Genomic DNA, 22,777 nt, shown 5'->3' on the forward strand with positions numbered 1-22,777 from the left:
AAACGAAATTTACGTCCTTTTTTTCCCACAAACAGAGCTTTCTTTTGGTGGTATTTGATCACCTCTGCGCTTTTTATTTTTTGCGATATTAATAAAAAAAGAGCGAAAATTTTGCAAAAAAATGACATTTTCAACTTTGTCTTTTAAAAAATATCCAATATACTCAATTTATGTCATTTTTTTTGGCCAAAATATATTTAGCTACATGTCTTTGACAAAAAAAAATTCAATGAGCGTATTTTTATTGGTTTGCGCAAAAGTTATAGCGTCTACAAACTATGGTGTAAATACTGAAATTTTACGCAGCTTTAATTTCTGACTGCCTATCTCAATTCATGAAGTGCTAAAATGGCAGGGCAGTACAAGACCCCCCCAAATTACCACTTTTTGGAAAGTAGACATCCTAAGGAATGTTCTGAGAGGCATGTTGAGCTCATTGAATATTTAATTTTTTTGTCACAGGTGTTTGAAAAATGACTAAAAAAAAAAAAAATTTTTTTTTTAACACAAAGTTGTCACTAAAAGATACATTTCTCACACATGCCATGGGTATATGTGTAATTACACCCCAAAATATATTCTGCTGCTTCTCCTGAGTACAGGGATACCCCATATGTGAGACTTTTTGGGAGCCTAGCTGTGTACGGGACCCCGAAAATCAATCTCCATCTTTAGGTTTTCTAATGGCGTAAATTTTTGATTTTACTCCTCACTACCCATGACAGTTTCGGAGGCCCTGAAATTTCAAGATAGCACAAAACCCCCCAAATGACCCCATTTTGCAAAGTAGACACCCCAAGCTATTTGCTGAGAGGCATGGTGAGTCCATGGAATATTTTATATTTTGCCACAAGTTTTGGGAAAATTACAATTTATTTATTTTTTTTTTTTTAACACAAAGTTGTCACTAAAAGATAAATTTCTCACACATGACATGGGTATATGTGGAATCACACCCCAAAATACATTCTGCCGCTTCTCCTCAGTATGGGGATACCCCATGTGTGAGACTTTTTGGGAGCCTAGCTGTGTACGGGACCCCGAAAATGAATCTCCATCTTTAGGTTTTCTAATGGCGTAAATTGTTGATTTCACTCCTGACTACCCATCACAGTTTCGGAGGCCCTGAAATTTCAAGATAGCACAAAACCCCCCCAAATGACCCCATTTTGCAAAGTAGACACCCCAAGCTATTTGCTGAGAGGCATGGTGAGTCCATGGAATATTTTATATTTTGCCACAAGTTCCGGGAAATATATTATTATTATTTTTTTTTTTGTTTTTTTACACAAAGTTGTCACTAAATGATATATTGCTCACACATGCCATGGGTATATGTGAAATGACACCCCAAAATACATTCTGCTGCTTCTCCTGAGTACAGGGATACCACATGTGTGAGACTTTTTTGCAGTCTAGCCGAGTACAGGACCCCGAAAACCAGTCCCCGCTTTCAGGCTTTCCAAGGGCGTAAATTGTTGATTTCACTCCTGACTACCTATCACAGTTTCGGAGGCCATGAAATGCCAAGACAGCACAACCCCCCCCCAAATGACCCCTTTTCGGAAAGTAGACACCCTAAGCTATTTGCAGAGAGGCATGTTGAGTGTTTTGCAGATCTCACTTTTTGTCACAAAGTTTTGGAAATTGAAAAAAGAGGAAAAAAAATGCATTTTCCTGTTTTTTCTTCATTTTCCAAAAAAAATGAGAGATGCAAAATACTCACCATGCCTCTCAGCAAATAGATTGGAGTGTCTACTTTGCAAAATGGGGTCATTTGGGGGGATTTTGTGCCATCTTGGCGTTTCATGGCCTTCAAAAGTGTGATAGGTAGTAAGGAGTGAGATCAACAATTTACGCCCTTAGAAAGCCTGAAGGTGGGGAGTGGATTTCCGGGTCCTGTACGTGGCTAGACTGCAAAAAAGTCTCACACATGGGGTATCCCTGTACTCAGGAGAAGCAGCAGAATGTATTTTGGGGTGTCATTTCACATATACCCATGGCATGTGTGAGCATTATATCATTTACTGACAACTTTGTGTAAAAAAAAAAAAAAAAATAATAATTTTCCTGAAACTTGTGGCAAAATATAAAATATTCCATGGATTTATCATGCCTCTCATCTAATAGCTTGGAGTGTCTACTTTGCAAAATGGGGTCATTTGGGGGGGTTTTGTGCCATTTTGGCATTTCATGGCCTTCAAAAGTGTGATAGGTAGTAAGGAGTGAGATCAACAATTTACGCCCTTAGAAAGCCTGAAGGTGGGGAGTGGTTTTCCGGGTCCTGTACGCGGCTAGACTGACAAAAAGTCTCACATATGGGGTATCCTTGTACTCAGGAGAAGCAGCAGAATGTATTTTGGGGTGTCATTTCACATATACCCATGGCATGTGTGAGCATTATATCATTTACTGACAACTTTGTGTAAAAAAAAAAAAAAAAAAAATAATAATTTTCCTGAAACTTGTGGCAAAATATAAAATATTCCATGGACTCATCATGCCTCTCATCTAATAGCTTGGAGTGTCTACTTTGCAAAATGGGGTCATTTGGGGGGGTTTTGTGCCATTTTGGCATTTCATGGCCTTCAAAAGTGTGATAGGTAGTAAGGAGTGAGATCAACAATTTACGCCCTTAGAAAGCCAGAAGGTGCAGATTGGTTTTCCGGGTCCTGTACGCGGCTAGACTGACAAAAAGTCTCACACATGGGGTATCCCTGTACTCGGGAGAAGCAGCAGAATGTATTTTGGGGTGTCATTTCACATATACCCATGGCATGCGTGAGCAATATATTATTTAGTGACAACTTTGTGTAAAAAAAAAAAAAAAAAAAAACAAATTGTCATTTTCCTGAAACTTAGGGCAAAATATAAAATACTCCATGGACTCAATATGCCTCTCAGCAAATAGCTTTGGGTGTCTACTTTCCAAAAAGGGGTAATTTGGGGGGTGTTTGAACAGTCCTGGCATTTTATGCTCAATTTTAGCAACACATCACCCTCTCTTCTAACCACTTGAAAACCAAGCCTTTTCTGTGAGTTTTTGTTTACATGAAAAAATATTTTTTTTCACAAGAAAATTACTTTGAACCCCCAAACATTATATATTTTTTTAAAGCAGAGGCCCTACAGAACAAAATGGTGGATGTTGCAATTTTTTTTGCTACACGGTATTTGCGCACACATTTTCCAAACGCAATTTTTGCGTAAAAAAAACACTTTTTTTATATTTAATGCAGAAATACACTATATAATTCCAAATTGTTTGGTAAAATTTAAAAGATGATCTTATGCCGAGTTCATAGACACCTAACATGACATGCTTTAAAAATTGCGCACGCCCGTGCCGCGGCAACAAACAACGTACGGTTTTAAAAGCCTTTAAAAGTCTTTACAGGTTACCACTTTGGACTTACAGAGGAGGTCTACCACAAGAATTACTGCCCTCGACCTGGCGTTCGCGGCGATACCTCACATGCATGCTGAAATTGCGGTTTACATATGACACTAGACGAATGCTTGTGCGCTCATTTGCGCGCAAGCACGGGGGGACAGGGGGAATTGATTTTTTTTTTTTTCTTTTTCTTTTTTAATTTACTTTCTTATGTTATTTTGACACCTTTTCTTTCATTTTTTTTTTTCTTTAATCATTTTTATTGTTATCACGGTGAATTTAAATTTCCTCTATGATAGCAATCTGTAGTGACAGGTACTCTTTTTAAAAAAATATTGGGGTCTTTTAGACTCTAGATCTTTCCTCTGACCTTAACGCATCGGACCATACCAAAATTGGTGTGATAAAATACTTTCCCAATTTCCCAATGGCGCTGTTTATTTCTGGCGAAACAGAAGTCATGAAATGCTCGTAGCCTCCGGCATCTTAGGCCATAGAGATGATTGGAGCCATTCTCATCTCCAATCAGCTCTATGGTTAGATAATTGAACCACCGGCTGCACTCTCGGGTTAACCGGTGGGACAGGAGAGCCTGAGAAAAACCGTGGAAGGCAGCGGAAGGCGGCAGGAGGGGGGGGGGAGTCCCCTCCCACTGCATGTAAAAGCAGTCTAGCGGCCAATTATCCGCTAGGATTGCTTTTACATGTAAGCCGACCGCTTGCTGTAAAAAACGATACCAAGATGATGCCTAAATCTGCAGGCATCATCCTGGTATAACCACTCAAAGTCCAGCAACGTACCAGTACATTGCTGGTCCTTGTTTGGCATATAGGTTTTTTTTTTTTTCATGCAGCCTGTGGGCTGAACGAAAAAAAAGAGAACCTATCAGAAATCAGCACAGGAATAATGCGTAGTATTACTCATCATTAACCGCCCAAACAACCACCCACTGAATTTAATGATGGGTATACACGACACTATCCACGTATACCAAAATAAGATTTTAACTGCAGTGCTGAAATCAGAAAATCACCACAGCTGCTATCAGCAAAGGTATCCATATATGCTGAGCGCAAACACTGTTTGTGTCAGAATATATAAAATCAATGCGTGGTAGCCGACGAGTACCTGCAAGAGAAACAGGTCACAAAAGAATGAAAAACATACAAAGGACATTAAAAGTACATAGGAAGTGCAGAAGAACATAAAAAATGACTGAGACGACAACTATTTTTGGCTTTTATGTTTTTTTTTTTTTTCTTCAAACGTCGAGTTCCAGGTTCCAGGTTCGGGTCTCTCAAAATGACGATAGCCATCGAACATCTTTTGAGACCCTGTGTAAATGTGCCCTAAACTGTGCTGTGCTGTACCCTACGCTAATAATCCACTAGTGTGTGGTAGCGACGGAAACAGTCACCGTTGCAAAGACCAGGTTGGTCAGGACAGTCGGGACAATAATTCCGGGTGTCACGCCTAAATCCGCGCTTGCTGCAGACACGGCATCTTTTTTGGGGGTATCGTTTGGTAGGGGTACTCGGGAGGAATTGCGGAAAATGCCTCTCATGCAGCCGGCTCACTGCATCTGGTTGGGGAAGTTGGGCAGGAGCACCAGCTGGATACAGGAGGGCTCTGATTATCTCTTCTTGGAATTGAAAGAAGGATAATGTTCCAGCAGACGCTTTGTATAAGACAAAAGCGTTGTAAACAGCCAATTGAAATAGGTATACAGACACTTTTTTGTACCAGCGTCTGGCCTTACGGGCAATTAAGTACGGTCCCATCATCTGGTCGTTGAAGTCCACCCCTCCCATTTTACGGTTATAGTCATGGACACAGAGGGGTTTCTCAACAACAACACCGGTGACCGTAGTAATTTGGACTGCCGTGTCTGGGTGAATGGAGGACAGCACGTAAACGTTTCGTTTGTCCCTCCACTTCACTGCAAGCAATTCCTCGCACCTCAAGCAGGCTCTCTCCCCCGAGCTCAGTGGGGCATTCACTAGCCGTTGGGGGAAGCCCCGGCGATTAGATCGCACGGTGCCACAAGCGCCAATTTGCAATTGATAGAGGTGTCTAAAAAGTGGCACGCTTGAATAGAAATTGTCCACGTACAAGTGGTACCCCTTTCCGAATAAGGGTGACACCAAGTCCCAAACTATCTTGCCGCTGCTCCCTATGTAGCCTGGGCAATCGGGGGGCTCCACAGTGCTGTCTTTTCCCTCGTAGACACGGAAATTAACTGTATAGCCTGTGGCCCTGTCACAAAGCTTATACAACTTGACCCCGTATCTGGCACGCTTGCTGGGGAGGTACTGTTTGATAGCAAGGCGACCAGTAAACTTAATCAGGGACTCGTCAACGCAGACATTTTGTTGGGGGGTAAACAAGGCTGCGAACCGCTGATTGAAGTGGTCTACGAGGGGCCGAATTTTGTGGAGCCGATCATATTCAGGGTCTCCCCGAGGACGACAGAGTTCATTGTCGTTAAAATGCATGAACCGAAATATTTGTTCGTATCGAGCCCTGGACATAGCAGCAGAGAACACGTGCATTTGATGAATTGGGTCAGTGGACCAATATAACCGCAATTCATTCTTTCTTGTAATGCCCGTGTTGAAGGAAAGGCCCAGATAGGTTTTAAACTCCTGAATCGTAATAGGATTCCAGGCAAATGGTCTGGCAAGGGGTGAATTTGGGTTGGCGGCGATGAATTGTTGAGCGTACAAATTTGATTGGTCCACAATAGATCTGAAAAGATCTTCAGTGAAAAACAGCTCAAAAAAGTTTATGGGATTAAAACCAGCTGTTTCCACTTGGATTCCGGGTTGGGCGGTGAATGGGGGAAGTACTGGCGCTGTGGAATCTGTGGGCTGCCAATTAGGATATGCCAGCGCTTCAGGGAGGACACTATGGGCTCTACGGGCCTGTCTTCGGATACGCGGGCCACTACTCGTGCTAGCCACCGCACCAGCTTCAACTGCACTCAGGTGACTCGCCACGTCACCAGGTGATACTGCAGTGCTGGTTGAAGGTCCAGGGTGTACTAGGCCGCTCGTGCTTGCCAGTTCACGAGAAGTGTGAGCGGCACTAGTACTGGCACTCTGCTGCATACGAGAAACCTCCAGTTCTTGCAAGTCAACAACTCCAGAATGGGGTCGGGTACGCCTGACCCTAGCAGGGACCCCTCTGTCGGAGCTATCTGTCAGGGAGCTGCTGCTGTCATCTGGTTCATATACTGACCCTGATTCTGACAGTGAGGCTTCCCCATCGCTCTCACGTGCCGCGGTCAGCATTTCGTAGACCTCTTCACCACTGTACCAACGTTTTGTCATTTTAGTAACTAAATTTACCGGTACAGTAGTGCGACTACTAGGTAATAAAAGCACCTGGTTGTCGAGGACTATTTGGTCGCTACAAAGAAAAACTGCTAGTGCTAACAGAGATCAGGCCTGACTCTGCTAACGCAGCGGTTTTGTGTGATGTGTTTTTTGGAAGTGTCAGTAATCTATTGATTACTACACTTGCCTGGGTAAGGTGGGCTGGGCAGGGGGGCTAAACGCAGGTGCTAGCAGGAATCAGTGCTGATTGTGCAAACACTGCGTTTGGGGAACACTAAATTATGAGGACGCTAGTATAGTTCTGATCAGATCAGATATTGATCTGTTCAAACACTATACTAGTAACGGTGGTGTGTGTGTGTTAGTGTACTTGACTCTAACTGACGCTAAGTAACGGTGGTGTAGTGGGACCCTGACGCTAACTAGCTAGCCTAAGTTGTGTCACCCGTGACGCTAATACAGTGATCGGTAATCACTGTATATAGTGAACACTGTGACAGGGAAGTGAAGGGGTTAAACTGGGGGAGATCAAGGGGTTAAACCTTTATAGAGGATAGATGGCGGGTGGCCTAAACCTATTCGGGCCTAGCGCAAGCGCAAATTAGGGTCACAAGTGACACTAAATACAGTGATCAGTAGTTATCTGATTTACTGTATATATTAGTGCACTGTGTTATAGAGAGTGAAGGGGTTAACTGGGGAAGATCAAGGGGTTAAACCTTTATAAGGGATAGATGGCGGGTGGCCTAAACCTATTTGGGCTTAGCGCAAGCGCAAATTAGGGTCACAAGTGACACTAAATACAGTGATCAGTAGTTATCTGATATACTGTATATATTAGTGCACTGTTTTATATGGAGTGAAGGGGTTAACTGGGGAAGATCAAGCGGTTAAAAGTTTTTTAGGGGATAGGTGGCGGGTGCCCTAACCCTATATGGGCTTAGCGCAAGCGCAAATTAGGGTCACTAGTGACACTAAATACAGTGATCAGTATTTACCTATATACTGTATTTAGTGCACAGAGTAATAGGTAGTGAAGGGGTTAACTGTGGGTGATCAAGGGGTTAAAACTTTATTAGGGGATAGGTGGCGGGTACCCTAACCCTATTTGGGCCTAACGCAGGCGCAAATTACGCTCACAAGTGACACTTATACAGTGATCAGTAAAATATCTGTATACCACTGTATATAGTGTTCACTGTGAGGGGTTTGGGGGTGATCAGGGGGTGATCAGAGGTGATGAAGGGGTTAAATGTGCCTATGTGAGGTGTGTCAGTGTAGTGTTGGTGGAACTCACGTTTTTACTGTGTCTCTGTCTCTCTCCTGGAACGGAAAGGACTCCAGGAAGGACAGTGACATCACTTCCCCTGTCTGTGTTTACATTACACAGACAGGGGACAGATTGTCATTGGTGGGGACCGATCAGCAGACACTGACCAAAAATCATTGGTCAGTATCTGGTGATTGATCGGTTCCCTACCGAATGCGATCGGTATCGGGACCCGCGGCGCGCGGGAGCGCGCTCTGGACCCGCGATCGCGCATGACGTAATACTACGTGGCTGGACGGTATCGTGCCGCACTGCCGCAGTAGTATTACCGCACGCGGTGGTAAAGTGGTTAATTTCAGTTTAAAAATGAATGGTTTTACAAGGTGATTATTTTCAATCACTTTAAGCTAGTTTATAAATTAGTCACGTGGCTGTTTTGTGTACGTAATTATATGATGTTTTTTAAATGCATCTCATGGGTATGAAGATGCAACCTTAATGGGAATGTGTAATGTTTTTGTATTTTTTGAATCAGGTAATTATAAATATTTCACACTAATATTTCATATTGACAACCAGCAGATTGAGCTCTTGCTTTCCTTTGATATGTTTACCAGGCTCATTTTAACTGCTTTAGTGGAAAAAAACTTGTTCCTTACATAGCTGAGTAGTGGTTCCTGTGAATCATACACCGCTGAATGTGTCAGAGGAGTGATTCATCCACTGCCCCAGATCGCTACTCTTGACTTTGTACAGTTTAAATTAGAGAACGTTCAACATTGCTTTCCCTTTAAGAATACAAATATAGCTTGACAATTCCTGTGTCATGGGTATACCATGCATTACATGTTTATGTGTAAATTGAATATTTTATATAAATAGCACTATATATATATAAATATAACATAAGAATTAAAAAATAGAGACACTTTAAACATAAACGTAATAGTCCTCAAATTATTATAGTTTACCTTTAAGCTTGTGGTCACCTGCAGTTGGAAATCGATAGAAGATTGGGTTTAGTTCCTTTGCAGCAGTTGTTCCCAGGATACATTTTCAATATTTGAATCAAATCAAGAAAATTCTTACTACTGGATTAAGAATTGTGAAGCAATATTTAGACCTAAATCCAAGTGTCACATGATCTGTCACTTGATGCCACTATATATGTTTACCAGGCTAATTTTTACTGCTTTAGTGGAAAAAGCCTGTTCCTTACAGAGCTCAGTAGTGGTTCCTCAGATTACACACACCTCTGAATGTGTCAGAGGAGCGACTCATCCACTGCCCCAGATCGCTGCTCTAAATCTAGATCTAGTGGTCCCCCCAGTTCAGCCAGCGAGCGCTTGTAGACTGCAGCTACGCGTTGGATCAGCCACGACATAGCTTTACAGACAGAGTCTGGCCCACGAGTTAAACGTCTCGCAGGGTCGCATACGACCGGGCTTGGGTCTGAATCCTAGTGGTCCCTTGGCTGACAACTCCTATACTTCGGTGACGAGGAGTTCTGTCTGGAGCATTACCCACACCATGGAAGGGTAAGTCCCCCCTCTCCCCTTTTGGTGGTTTTCTTTGGGGTTTTCTTTGGGGTGGACGCGGGTAACCTCCAGGGACAGTCAGACCTGCCTGCAGGTTCCCTCCCCCCATCCTTAAATCCCTCACTGAGCTGGGCTTCCCCCACTCCCATCCCCCCCTGTATGGACCTAGAGTCTGTTGGGGGTCCCAGGGTAGAGAAAGCAGCAGAAACCCCTGGGATCTTCCCCGCTATCCCCACTCTGTACAGGGTCCTGGGATAGTGTGTGTCCCGCCCTGGCCTGGTAGTCTGAAGGGGTCCCAGTGTAGGAGACACCTAGGTGCATGCCCTGCTGTTTGCAGTGTGGGTATAGTGCAGGGGGTCCCAGTGCAGAGACTGGTGTAGCGTGCACAGCAGAGTCTCCCCTAAACTTGTGTCCTACCTTCATGGATGCGGCCCTTCCAGGGGGGTTTAATATCACACCCCCTGATCCATCCGATAGTGAGGATGATTCCTCCATGGTCGCAGCAGCAAATGAAAAAGCGTTGGTGGACGCACTTATCACTGCAGTGCATGAGACTTTAAAAATGGAGGATGCAGCTGATGTAGCCACAGACGTGGCTGTGTTGTTTGGAACGCACAAGTTGCATTGTACTCCAAAGGTTTTTCCTTATGTGCCTTATTTTGACAGGTTTTCCCGTAAGGAATGGGAACAACCAAAAAAGTGGGCTAATCCAACAGTGGTGGACCCTCCTGTTTCCAGGTTGAATAAAACAACCATGATCCCAGTAGAGGAATCCCCCTCCTTTAAGGACCCGGCTAACAAGAAAGTGGAGGATGTGGTGCGCAGCATGTTTACTAGGGCTGGTTTTGCATTGCGCCCAGTCTTTGCCTCAGCCCTGGTGTCTCAGACCCTAACTGAATGGGCCAAGCTTTTGCGCCAGGGCCTGGGGGGTGAGCAGGTCCCCGCTGCTTATGTTGATTTAGCGGACCAGTTGGTCCATGGGCTGCAGTTTATTTGTGATGCTTGGATACAGCACCTGTGCTGTCCAAACTTTCTGTTTCAGCGGTGGTAATTAGGCGCGTGCTGTGGCTTAATATCTGGTCCGAAGAACAAGCCTCTAAGAAAGCTCTCATTGATCTGCCCTTTCAAGGTGATCGCTTGTTTGGGGCTACCCTGGATGACATCATTAAGGGTATCACGGGGGGGGGTACCTTCCTGCCACAGTCAAGGAAAGGGAAGGAGCCTCGTCACAGACGGGGGCCCTTCTTCTTAGCCCATAGAAAATTATTTTGTGCTTCTGGGATGGAGAATAAGGGAAATAGATCTTTTAAATCTTCCCCGGGAGGTTCTAAGCAACCTTGGTCCCCAGACCAGCAGACAAGACTTCTTCAGCATGAAGGCCTGCCCGTGGACTTATTTAGTGAGCGTCAAGGAGATCCGCAAAATGTTTCTTTTGGGGGTGACCAGAAAGGGGGACAGAGCATGTCCTTTTCAGGTTTTTTAGGTCCTGAGTCTCCTTGTGCAAATTTTATTCCTGCAAAGGTTCAGTTGATGTCTGAACTACCTAAGGTCCCCCCTATCCCTGTCAAGGGAATTGATTTACTTAGGTCTGATTCTATTTCTGACCAGTGTGGTCCTTCCTCTGCACAAACTTCAGGGACCCCAGGCTGATTCACTGGCTGCTGTCACACAGATAGTTCTCTCTCCCATTTTGCATACAGGTTCTGAGTCTGGTGGTATCCACTTTCAAGACCGTTCTGTTTGCACAATCTTACATGCAGCTCCTTTAGCAGGTTTGACTCCACAGAAAGATACAGAAGTTCGTGACAAGGTCACAGGGTCCTCTGATAGATGCCACAGGCATCTAAGGGCCACAGTAAGTATCATCCTCGGCTAAGGCTTCTTTCACAGTTCTTGCGAGGAATCAAGAGCAAGGATATTCCAATCATCCTGGTGGCCATTAACGTCCCTTGGGGGCTCCCTCTCAGAAAAGACAAGTTGTCCCAAGGGCTGATCTACCATCCTTCTTTACATTCGCTGGTTTTAATAGCTTCGCTATTGAAAGCAAGGTACTGAGGGATAGAGGTCTGTCTGGATCAGTGATCCCTACTATGGTGAAGGCAGGGAAGTCGCCTTCCAGCAAGAAATACCATCGTACGTGGAAAGGGTAAATTTCTTGGTGCTCATCCTCCATCCTTTTCTGTGGCTCTGATCTTAACCTTTCTTCAACAGGGCATTGATCAGAAGTTGGCCTTGAGTACCATCAAGGGCCAGGTGTCTGCCCTAGCAATCTTCTTTCAGCAACACCTAGCCACGCACTCTTTAGTTTATACGTTCATTCAGGGGGTTCGACATGTGGCTTCACCTGTGCAGTCTCTTTTGCCGCCATGGGATTTAAATTTAGTTCTTTCGGTTCTCCAGAAACCTCCATTTGAGAATATTCGGGAGATTCCCTTGCCTATGTTATCCCAGAAGGTGACATTCTTGGTGGCTATTACCTTGGCCTGCAGGGTATCAGAATTGGTGGCATTATCTTGTTGCAGTCCCTATTTAGTGGTCCATAGGGATAAAGTGGTTCTTCGTCCCTGTCCATTATTCCTGCCCAAAGTTGTCTCTGACTGCCATTTGAATGAAGACATTGTGTTGCCTTCCTTGTGTCCCAAACCGGCTCATCCCAAGGAACTTGCCTTGCATACCTTGGATGTGGTAAGTGCGATTCGGGTGTATCTGGCAACTACTGAGACTTTTCGGAGGTCAGGGGACCAAGAAAAGGCTGGCCGCTTCTTCGGCTACCATCTCCAGATGGATTAGACAGACGGTGACTCAGGCCTATTCCATTAAAGGTCAGGTTCCACCTTTCCCTGTCACGGCGCATTTTACTCAGTCGCTGAGTGCTTCTTGGGCCTTCCATCATCAGGCTTCAATATTGCAAGTTTGCAAGGTGGCCACTTGGTCGTCCGTGCATACCTTTACAAAATTCTATAAGGTAAATACTTTGGCATCTGCGGATGCTTCATTTGTCCGCAAAGTTTTGCAAGCAGCTCTTTAAGAGGGACTGTTCCTTCTTGAGGGGTGTTTTTTCTTTAAACCTTTTTTTTTTTTTTTCAGATGGGGCTCCTGTGATCCCGTTAAGTCTCCCGTGTCCTGGTTAAGGGTTCTCAGGTTTAGCCTTGTGTTATTTTCCCCACCCCTCGTTTTACGTTTGGCACTGCTTTAGGATGTCCCACTAGTTAGGGAACGCTGTGTCTGCCCATGAACGAAAGAGAAAATGGGATTTTTGTACTTACTGTAAAATCTATTTCTCTGAGTTCATCGATGGACACAACACCCACCCCTCTATTGAGTTCTGATGCTTCTAATACTGCTTGCTACTAAACGGATTACCTAGAGCAGAGAGGGGGGTTATATACCAGCTGAGGATGGTCTATGGGCGTAGCCAGGTGTTTTTTGTTCTGCCTACTCCTACTCCTATTCCTGGAGGTGGCAATATAACCAACTAGTTATGATTTATGGAGCGCTGTGTCGGGCAATGAACTTTAAAAAAATAGAATTTATGGTAAGTACAAAAATCCAATTTTTTTTTGCCATCATAGGAAACACCTATGTGTGTGACGTAGACACGACACTTCCCATCACCCTGAGAAATCCATCATACTGTGAAGATGCTTTTCTTCAGCAGGCAATGGAAAACTGGCTAGGCTTGAAGGAAAAATGGATGACACTAAATACAGGTCTATTCCTGAAGAAAACCTGTTTCATTCTGCCAGAGATTTAAGACGGGCATGGAGGTTCACCTCCCAGCAGGACAATGACATACTGGTAATGCTACACTGGAGAGGTATGAAGGGAAGCATATAAATGGTTGGAATGGCCTATTCAGTCAGTGACAAGACGTTTAAAGAATGCGGTACACCAATGCAAAATTATCCTACTTCAAGGAGCTTGTGCATTTTTTTCTTGAAAAAGGGTCAAAGTTCCCAGTGGCCTATAAATGGGCCCAACACCAAATTCGATATTTGGGAACTTTCTTGACTTCCTCTTTGAAAGAATCTTCACCGCCAGTTTCCCTCTGTTATTAACCAAGATATGTCAACACCTACGACACTGATCCACTAAATACTTCTTATGGTTTGGCTGGAATAGTGTCCTCAAAATGAATGTGCTCTCGCCCCTACTTTATCTGCTACAAACTTTACCCGTTAGGATGCTTAAAGCCTTTCTTAGGCAAATTGGGGGATAATTTACTACTTTTCTATGGGCGTACAAATTCCATCGATTGCCACACATGATACTGTCCCTCGCCAAAGGCAGCTAAGGCCTGAGTTTCCCAGACTCATTGAAATATCACAGAGCTGTACATCTCGTCTGTGTCCTAGATTGGTGCACACAGGCGAATAACAAACCCTGTATCCAACTAGAAGAGGACTTGGAGAGTAATCCTCTTTAGAGTGTTACCTGGTTGAGGTCTGCTCTACCTCCATCGGTAACATCTCACCCTCTAATAGGACATGCTGCCAAGATGATCTTAGCTAAGGGAAATGATAAGCTGGGTCACCCTAACTTTACTCCAGACCTGGCAGACAAACCGTTCCAACTTTTGATTGAAACACACCAAGCTTGTCTTGAGGCCTTCCTCTCAGCAACAGGTTTTAAACCTTCACATCAACTTTAGCAAATGACTGACTCACCTCCCCCCCCCCCTTTCCTTCTGCAGCTTAGGCACATTCTCTCATGTCTTAGGAGGCCATCTTCCCTATCACCTTCTCTCACGAGCTTTGAAAACTTTGTATTTCCACCACCCCAATTAGACATGGCCTATAAGATGCTTGCCCTCCTTCCCACCGACCAGACCCCATCTTATATCTCTAGATGGGAAGCAGCCCTGGGTGTCAGTCTGTCAAACCAACAAAAGGAACGTATTATCTGTTTCACTCATACTGCATCCGTATCCAATGCCATACAAGAAACTGGTTTTAGAAATTTTGACCCGATGGTACAAGGTACCTTCGTCTCTTCACAGGATCTTTCCTCAAATCTCCCCCAAGTGCTGGAGATGCTTAACTCAAGATGACACAGATCTTCATATTTTTTGGGCCTGATCAGTTTTACAACCATTTTGGACACAGGTGCGCGAGCTGATCTTAAAATTAACTGATGTTTAATTGGGTGATGACCCTGCGGCATACCTGATTCAGCTAACCCCCATGTCAACTAAACTATATGTTCCCTCACTATTTACCTGCTTAATGCAGCAAAGGCCCGTATGCCTTTATTTTGGAGGCAGACAAACCATCCCCTATGGGGTTTAGACGCTACAAAATTTGGACACTCTAGCTTCTTCAAAACACAAAGAATAACCTGGTTCTTTTGGTTTGATTATACTTTCTCTGCAACTTACCCTACCGATCTGGCTCACTGATTGCCTCACTAGCTTTGAAGACCCTTTGGGATCTGGTGAGTTACCGGCTACCTTTGCTCTCTGATTAGTTAAAGATGATGGAGATCGATTCGACGGGCCACCACACTAGAATTCTTGACCTTACACTCTCACCCCCCAACTTACAGTTTCTTGACCCCATCAACCCAGCCCTCAACCCCCCTTCTTAACCTTTTTTTTTTTGTTGGTTTTCATCTCTCCCTATGCAGGTGAGGGCCTGACTCTGCTCCCTAAAACTCATCATATGTTCTTATTCGCCACATGCCTGCTCTTAAGATTCCTATTGGAGCACACCTCTCTACATATTTTGCCTTTTTAACATGTCATTGTATTGAGTGGATACCAGTATTTGTCTTGGACCTAACGCCCTTGTCCTAGTTTGTCCGTTTTGTGTTTGTGTAAGCATACATTAGGTTACATGGGCTGATGTGGCTCATTGCCTGCATTTGTTTTGTTTTTTTGTTTCTGATTGTAAAATTCCATTGGGAATTTGAAAGCTTTAAATAAATAATTAAAAAAATATATATATATAACAGTGGCTAGATGTGCTAATCTAATACAGACATGCTGTGCCCCAAGGGACTTGCAACTGTTTTTGCAGAAAGTGGTGGCTCTTCAAAGTATTGACTTTGGAGGGGGGGGGGGGGGTTGAATACTTATGCACACTTAAGATTCCAGGGTTTTTCACCAAATTCGTAAGCATGTTGTGTAAATCACAGTACAAAGCCCCAAAAGATCTGTTTTAATTCCAGGCTGTAATGCAATAAAATAGGAAAAAAAAAACAAGGGGGCAAATACTTTCGCAAAAGGCACTGTAACTATCATCACTAAATTCTATGTGTATAATATATACAGATTGAGTGTGGTGACATAGTCTTTGAACAATTCAAAGAAATGAATACATAGGGTTCCTGGACTATGTAACAATGAAGAGATTACAAGGATTCCTGTGGTTTTGTTGTGATCATACAGTTCTTCAGTTAAACTTTTGTGACAGCTAATGCTTTATGCTATACTGTACTTTTTATTTCCATGTTTCAACCCTTAAAAAATGTCACGAAATTAGATTTTTTTTAAAATTCGATATATTTTTTAATTCCTCAGTGTAGTTAAATTAGGGTTACAATTTTTTTCCGGGTTGGAACCATATAACAGTATGTCTATGAATACGTTTTCAATCTCAGTTTCTGATTTTCTGTAATAATAGTCTTTCATGTAACTTTTGCTGACTACATAGTAAATGGTTAATCCACGCAGCTGCGCTTTTAGTTTTCCTCAGACAGAGTGGTCTGAAATTGGTACAAGACATGCTTCTACTTGTCAGAAATTAATTTTTTGCAGTTTTGCATCTGTTTCTGATGACTGGCTTTAGCCAATAAAAAAATGAAGACATAAAGCTAATTGCACAATTTAAACCGTTTTAGTGAAGGATTTTCACCTATGTCTTGGGAAAATATTGGTGAAAGCAGGGTAAATCTTTACTGGGTAGAAAAACCCATTTGACCCTTTATCAACAATCTCTGGAGGAAAAACTCAACATGTTACTTATAACAGTCAAATTCTCCTTTTAATTCTTCCATGCCACCCCAGAGAAATTAAAGGAGCATACGAACGCCTTAACATGTACTTCCTTCAGATGGGGTCTTTGGATCAGGACATTGGGGTTTTAGAAAATGCTAAAAAAAAAAAAAAATGGATTCCCCCATGCACACATTCAAGGTGGATGAAGGAATCCTACCTGCTGTGCTATTGTATTCTGACAACAGTCCCGCACAAGAGTTAATCCTTGGATCAACGCCTCTCAAACGGAGACGGCCATAGATGGATCAAAGTTCGACCAGTCTCTGTTGAACCGGCTGAATATCAACCCATCTGTGGTCAGCTTTATTTTGTTGTCATTCAACAAATGGGCAGAATAGAAAAAACTAACAGATTTTTGCATCCTCACAAGCGGGGTATATGCAGGAATCCACCCTGCTGTGCTATTTTATGTTGACTTATGGGGATTCCTCTGCTGTCAGTGTACACTGCAGGTAACTGAACGAGGAAGGTTTTCCAGCAGGACTGTTCGACAGAAGCTGACCTAATGATCCGCTTCTATCGAACCGGGAGAGTTACACACAGATTGGACTTCAGCCAGTCCCTGCTGAACCTGCTGATTTTTAATCTGTTTGTACCCAGAGTGTAGCTAAAATAAAAAAACAGAAAAGCCAGCACAAGAGACATAACCTACAGTCAGTGTGATGTATCCCTTGTGCTTTTAGTATAAATCCTCCTGGGTCCATGCCCTCACCACCCCCACCAGTAAGGCAGGGGTTAATACAACTTGGAGGCTGTCACAGGCTCTCATCAAGAGAGCCCAATTATGCCTGCCCTTTCCGCCCAGCCGCTTCATTCATAGACGCTGTACTACAGCTCTAAACAGCTGAGCCGAAAGGTTGAGTATAGTCAGGTTCTCTTGATCAGAGCATGTGACAGCCCTTTAGTTGTATTAACCATCAGTGCACTGGAACTTTACAGGGGTGGAAGTACATATGGATGAAGGAGGTTTTCTACTAAAAGAAGAGACATCAGCACAAAGGAGACTTCCTACTGACTGTAAGTTATGTCCCTTGTGCTGATTTTTCTGTTTTTTTAATTTTACATTTAACCCTTTTAACCCTGCTCTCCCAGAATGCACAATTTTAGAGGTTTTCTGGATAAAGGATTATTTCTTGTACTTTGGGGCACCACGTATGAAAACTATTTTGCACTTTAATAATAATTCATTGCACATTGATTGAATAAGTTATCACTTTATGAGCGTTTTATCACATTTATTTATGGTATTTTAAAACACTTTATGACAGCCCTCAAAAATTCCACTCGCCCGCTCGCATTTTGCGAGTGAAATTTAATTGAGGGCGAGTGTTCTAGCTTGGCTTAGATGAATGGCTCGGCTCGGGCTGGGGCGGGTGGATCGGATGGCTCGGCTCAGGCTGGGGGCGGGTGGATTGGATGGCTCGGCTCGGGCTGGGGGCGGGTGGATCAGATGGCTCGGCTCGGGCTGGGGGCGGGTGGATTGGATGGCTCAGCTCGGGCTGGGGGCAGGTGGATTGGATGGCTCAGCTCGGGCTGGGGGCGCGTGGATTGGATGGCTCGGCTCGGGCTGGGGGCGGGTGGATTGGATGGCTCGGCTCGGGCTGGGGGCGGGTGGATCAGATGGCTCGGCTCGGGCTGGGGGCAGATGGATTGGATGGCTCGGCTCGGGCTGGGGGCGGGTGGATCAGATGGCTCAGCTCGGGCTGGGGCGGGTCTGCTCGGCTTTAGACAAGCCGCCTCCCCAGTCATCTCTATGGAGGGCTCTGTGAGCCGCACTGCACACTGGGAAATGTAGTTTCCAGCACAGCACCGCAGATTTTCTCCTCACTTACATGCCGGACTTGAGGTGGCAGAGAAGATGCGCGTCCCAGGGCAGTGAGGAGGAGGAAGAAGAGTCAGCAGCGAGAACTCAAACTTCAGGTAACAGCCTACTGGGGAGAAGTGAGAACCGAGACATTGGGGAGACCATCAGAGAGACAGAGAGAGACAAGTCCGAGTGTGTAAGTTTGCACAAGCAGACAATGTACAGGGATGATGGGTGCAGGCTGTTAACTTATCATATTAACTGTACTGGCTTCTGAATGGTTGCTATTAGGCCCCATTTACACCTAGTGTTTTATGCACAACATGCATAGGGCAGCCCATTCATTTAAATGGGGATTCACTACATAAGGCAAAGTAGCTCATTGAGCTTTTTCTGCATTCAGTTTTTTTTTTTACACCACTTATTTTACAGTGCTTTCACATTTTTGCATGCAGAAAAACACATGTCAGCTTGTGGTGTTTGGGATGCCATTAACAACGAATGGCACAGCAAACGTGATGTGGTTTTAGCATGTTTTATAAATGCGTGCACATGCAATTTTGCATGCGTTTACAAAACACATATGAACACAAGTATGAGTGGAGCTTTAAGGATGGGGTCCGTGAGAACCCAGAAAGAAGGTGTCACTCCTGCACAATAATTTAGCGTAGTGCACCTCTCAACCCTGCACTCTGTATGTAGTGTATATTTACTTAGGAAGGCAGTAATGATGTTTACAGTGCCTGTGCCCATATTATTAAAGTTGTTGTTGATAAATATTTCTGTAACCTAATTTTGCATACAACATTTAACAGTGTTATTTAATGAGATAACTAGGAGGGCGTGTTTAGGGGCGGAATTAGGGGCGTGGCAGGGTATGAGTTGAGTGGGGCAACTGGTGGCGAGTAACTCTTAAGGCCTGGCTAGTAGCTCAGGACTTGAAATTTTGAGCCCTGCTTTATGATATGTTCTCACTTTGTGTACACACTGTTTATATTGTGGATGTTTTATAGTTTCATGTTTATCTAGCACTTTATAGGGTAGCGCTGCTCCACACTTTTTCCAGCATTTTGTCACATTAGTGTAAAGGGGGTACACTGTCAGAGCAGCAGCTGGACACATTTTTAGGGAATTTTGTATATAAATTTTATATAGGGTGTCTCTATACCTCTTCTAAACCCTTAGGCTGGCCATACATGGGTCAAATTTCAAAACAATTTTCTTTCAAAAATCTTATCCAATGCTGGCCATACACTATACAAAAAATAATTCAAACTAATTTTCGAAAAACAAACACTCGGTCGTGAGAGCAAACGATTGTGCCATCATGTAAGGACCAATAAATAATTTAGTGGACATAAATTAGTTTTTTCACATATACCTAGTGAAACAGTTTGGATAAGAAACACATTAACCTTTCAATTTATCGTTTGTTCGACAGAAAAATTTCCAACTTGTCCTTCGTTTTTTCGGCTCAAAAACGTCACAACCGATTCCCTGATTCGTGCCCATTAACTGGCTGAAAAAAGGAAAGGACTGTCCAAATGACCGAATTTCGGCCCATTTTTCATATAGTGTATGGCCAGTATAAGAATTTTCATTTGAATTTCGCACCATTAGTGGGCTGCAGCAATGGCCGATTTTCGTGCGGTCATCAAATTTGAGTGATCGGTCATGTTGGAAATTTTTTATAAAATGAACGATTTTCTAATCCATGATGAGAGATGCGTGCAAAAAATATAATCGAAAAAGAAATGCGCATAATTGCAAGAAAATAAAATTCCCAGCCACGAAAATTATTTTCTGTAGCAATATAAGGGGAAATTGAAGGCTTGGTTGGTCGAATTTCTAAATCAATAGTGGCACCACGGATCACAAAACGCACAAAATTTCTGATTTTCAAAAGAATATTCTTTTGAAACTTGTCCCAAGTATGGCCGGCCTTACTTAGTTTACTATTGTTGAAATATAGCATGTGCTTTCTTGACTGACAATTAGTGATCTCTCTGCTTTATTTCAGTTCTTGGGACATATTTGAAAGTTCTCTGGATCCTTCAGGACTGTCTGCAGCACTTCAAAATTCTGATCTTGTGGGTGTCCTACATATGTTATATTGTGCTTTATTTCATAATTCCTCCTCTGAGCCAAGTGTTTCTAATTCCAAAGAAACATACGAGCAAAACACCATCCAAGTGGCAATACACAGTCTGCGGTTTCTTAACAGCTTTGCTACACTTCATCTCCAGTCCTTTCAGGTATTACTTTACATGTGCCTATAGAAGTACCCTGAATAGTACAGAATAGCGATTAAAATACAGATACAAAAGCTTCCTAAATATCATATTGATGAGCTGTTTGTGTATTCATTAGAATGCTTATGTACTCTTGTTATTATACTGGCGGTGCAGTATCAATTATCACTCAGTCCTGTTACCTGAGATGCTATAACCATTGTCCACACACCTGTCTGCTTGTGTCTTCCTCTGATTTATTAAGGTGTCAGGCTGAACACATTGTATGGCATAGGCACAAGTACTAATTTATTACTATTCTGATCACCTGTGACTGACATAGTGCCTCTTAAACAGGTTAAGATAAATGTGCTATACTAAACACTCACTGGGCTATATTTTAAGCTTTTGTCTCTTAAAGGTTTAAATCTAGGTAGAGGGCTACCTTAGGCTGAGTTCACAACCTCGCAATGCGGGAAAATATGCGTCATGTGTGGTGCCATTCATTTGTAATGGAACCCCAATGCACAAGCGTTTTAGTCCATCACAGCATGTGGTAACACAATGCCATGCCTTGTCGTGTACATGCACCCCTGGTATGTTTTAGTCTGTTCAAATGAATAGGCTGTCCTAACACAACGCACAATAATGCGCAAAGTGACGCTTGTCAACGCACTTTGTTTTAATGCACTGCAAAGCGTGGGTAGGTCCTGGAAGTTTAAAAGGCCTTATGAAAATTAGCTGTGGGACTTCCCTCTTTTTTATTTTTCATTTAGCAGGAAATTTCCAAATTGTTTGCAGAATTTGACAGTCTTGATGCACAATAAAAGCCGTTAAATATCTTTTTCTCTTGATTTGTTTGCCAGTCTGTTGTAGGAGCAGAGGGTCTTTCTCTTGCCTTCCGACATGTCATCAGCTCCCTGATTTGGTTCTGCACTCAGTACACATGTGAGGAACTGCTTCATGAAATCATCGTGTGTGTTGGATACTTCACAGTGAATAATCTGGACAATCAGGTGACTCACTAATGATGTAACATAGGATTTTTAGTAGCGCTGAAAAGAGGGGTAAAGCGATAATAAACCCCAAACCAAAAATGTAATATTTTGCAGCTTACCATTAATTAGATGTGATGTGTGGTGCAGTTTTCTCTTCTTAGGCTTTTCCCCTGTTTTCACCTGGTGATCTGGCCAGTAACACACCTGTATTAGCGCCCCCACCCACCCACACACACACACTCTGGATGAAGGAGCACAGGGGGCACCTTTTTGACATCAGCATTGTCAGTCTAGGGGGAGGGAAGTGTAAGATGTACTAGCAGATTTAAATACACTAACAAATTGAGGCCAAACTTCAGCTAATACTTTATAAGCAGTTACAGCAAACAGCTTTTTCTCCATTTGGGATAAAGGTTTATCTGGACTGGCTCACCAGATGTAAATAGAAGAAAGAAAGCCTAAAGAAAATTATTACAGCCATCATATCTAAAACATGGTAAGCAGCAGTATAATAAATGTTTTCTTTTGGGTTTATTAATGTGTACGTCAAGCCAATTGTTTTTTTTTTTTTTTTTTTTTTAGTTTTGGTTAGCGTAGGTAAGGATTTTTTTTTTTTTACTACTGACTTGAAAGAATGTCCCCTCACTTTCTGTGACAGTGACATTGGTTTTACCAGGCTGGAAGTGAGGGATTCAAACAGAAGGAAAAATCTGATCGATGTTCTGGCCTTACCCTACTGTGCTAGTATATGTGTTTCTGTTTCTGACTGTGTTGTTGTTGGAGTTGCTGTTATCCTCAATTCCTATCTGACAAGTTATTGTCAGCACAGAGGAAAGCTCTCTTTACAGTGCCCAAGATAGTAGTAAAAACCTGACAGGGGATTCTAACCCTTCCTTGCGCTATCTAAAACTAAAATAACATTTTGGCTGGACGCATTAATATTAATGAATGTCAAATGTCTATAGAACAGTATGCTTGTTTTTTGTTTCAGAGTATTAAAAAATACACCTGTGTTTAGAAAATGTCTCATCAGGTTGTGCTCAAAAGGGATTGTGTTTTGTTGACCATGGTTCAGTAGGCCTTATTCATAAGGAAGAACTGTTCTTCACAAAGAGGATGGTGGCGAGTAGTCCTTAAGGCCTGGCTAGTAGCTTAGGACTTTAAATTTTGAGCCCTGCCCTATAGGCATTATTAATAGCGACCATGC

General features: G+C 43.1%; 1 protein-coding gene across 2 annotated transcripts in view; it reads left to right on the forward strand.

The window, feature by feature from the left end:
• Positions 1–22,777, forward strand: part of SCAPER (S-phase cyclin A associated protein in the ER) — a 422,169-nt gene that overhangs the window by 344,907 nt on the left and 54,485 nt on the right. For both annotated transcript variants that reach the window (XM_082252843.1, XM_082252842.1), the window contains exons 24-25: positions 20,362–20,596; positions 21,439–21,588. In XM_082252843.1, the coding sequence (XP_082108969.1) occupies positions 20,362–20,596; positions 21,439–21,588 (385 nt within the window). The remainder of the gene's footprint in view (positions 1–20,361; positions 20,597–21,438; positions 21,589–22,777) is intronic.

The sequence above is a fragment of the Pelophylax lessonae genome (assembly GCF_965119305.1).
Source record: "Pelophylax lessonae genome assembly, chromosome: 4".
Lineage (NCBI taxonomy): Eukaryota > Metazoa > Chordata > Amphibia > Anura > Ranidae > Pelophylax > Pelophylax lessonae.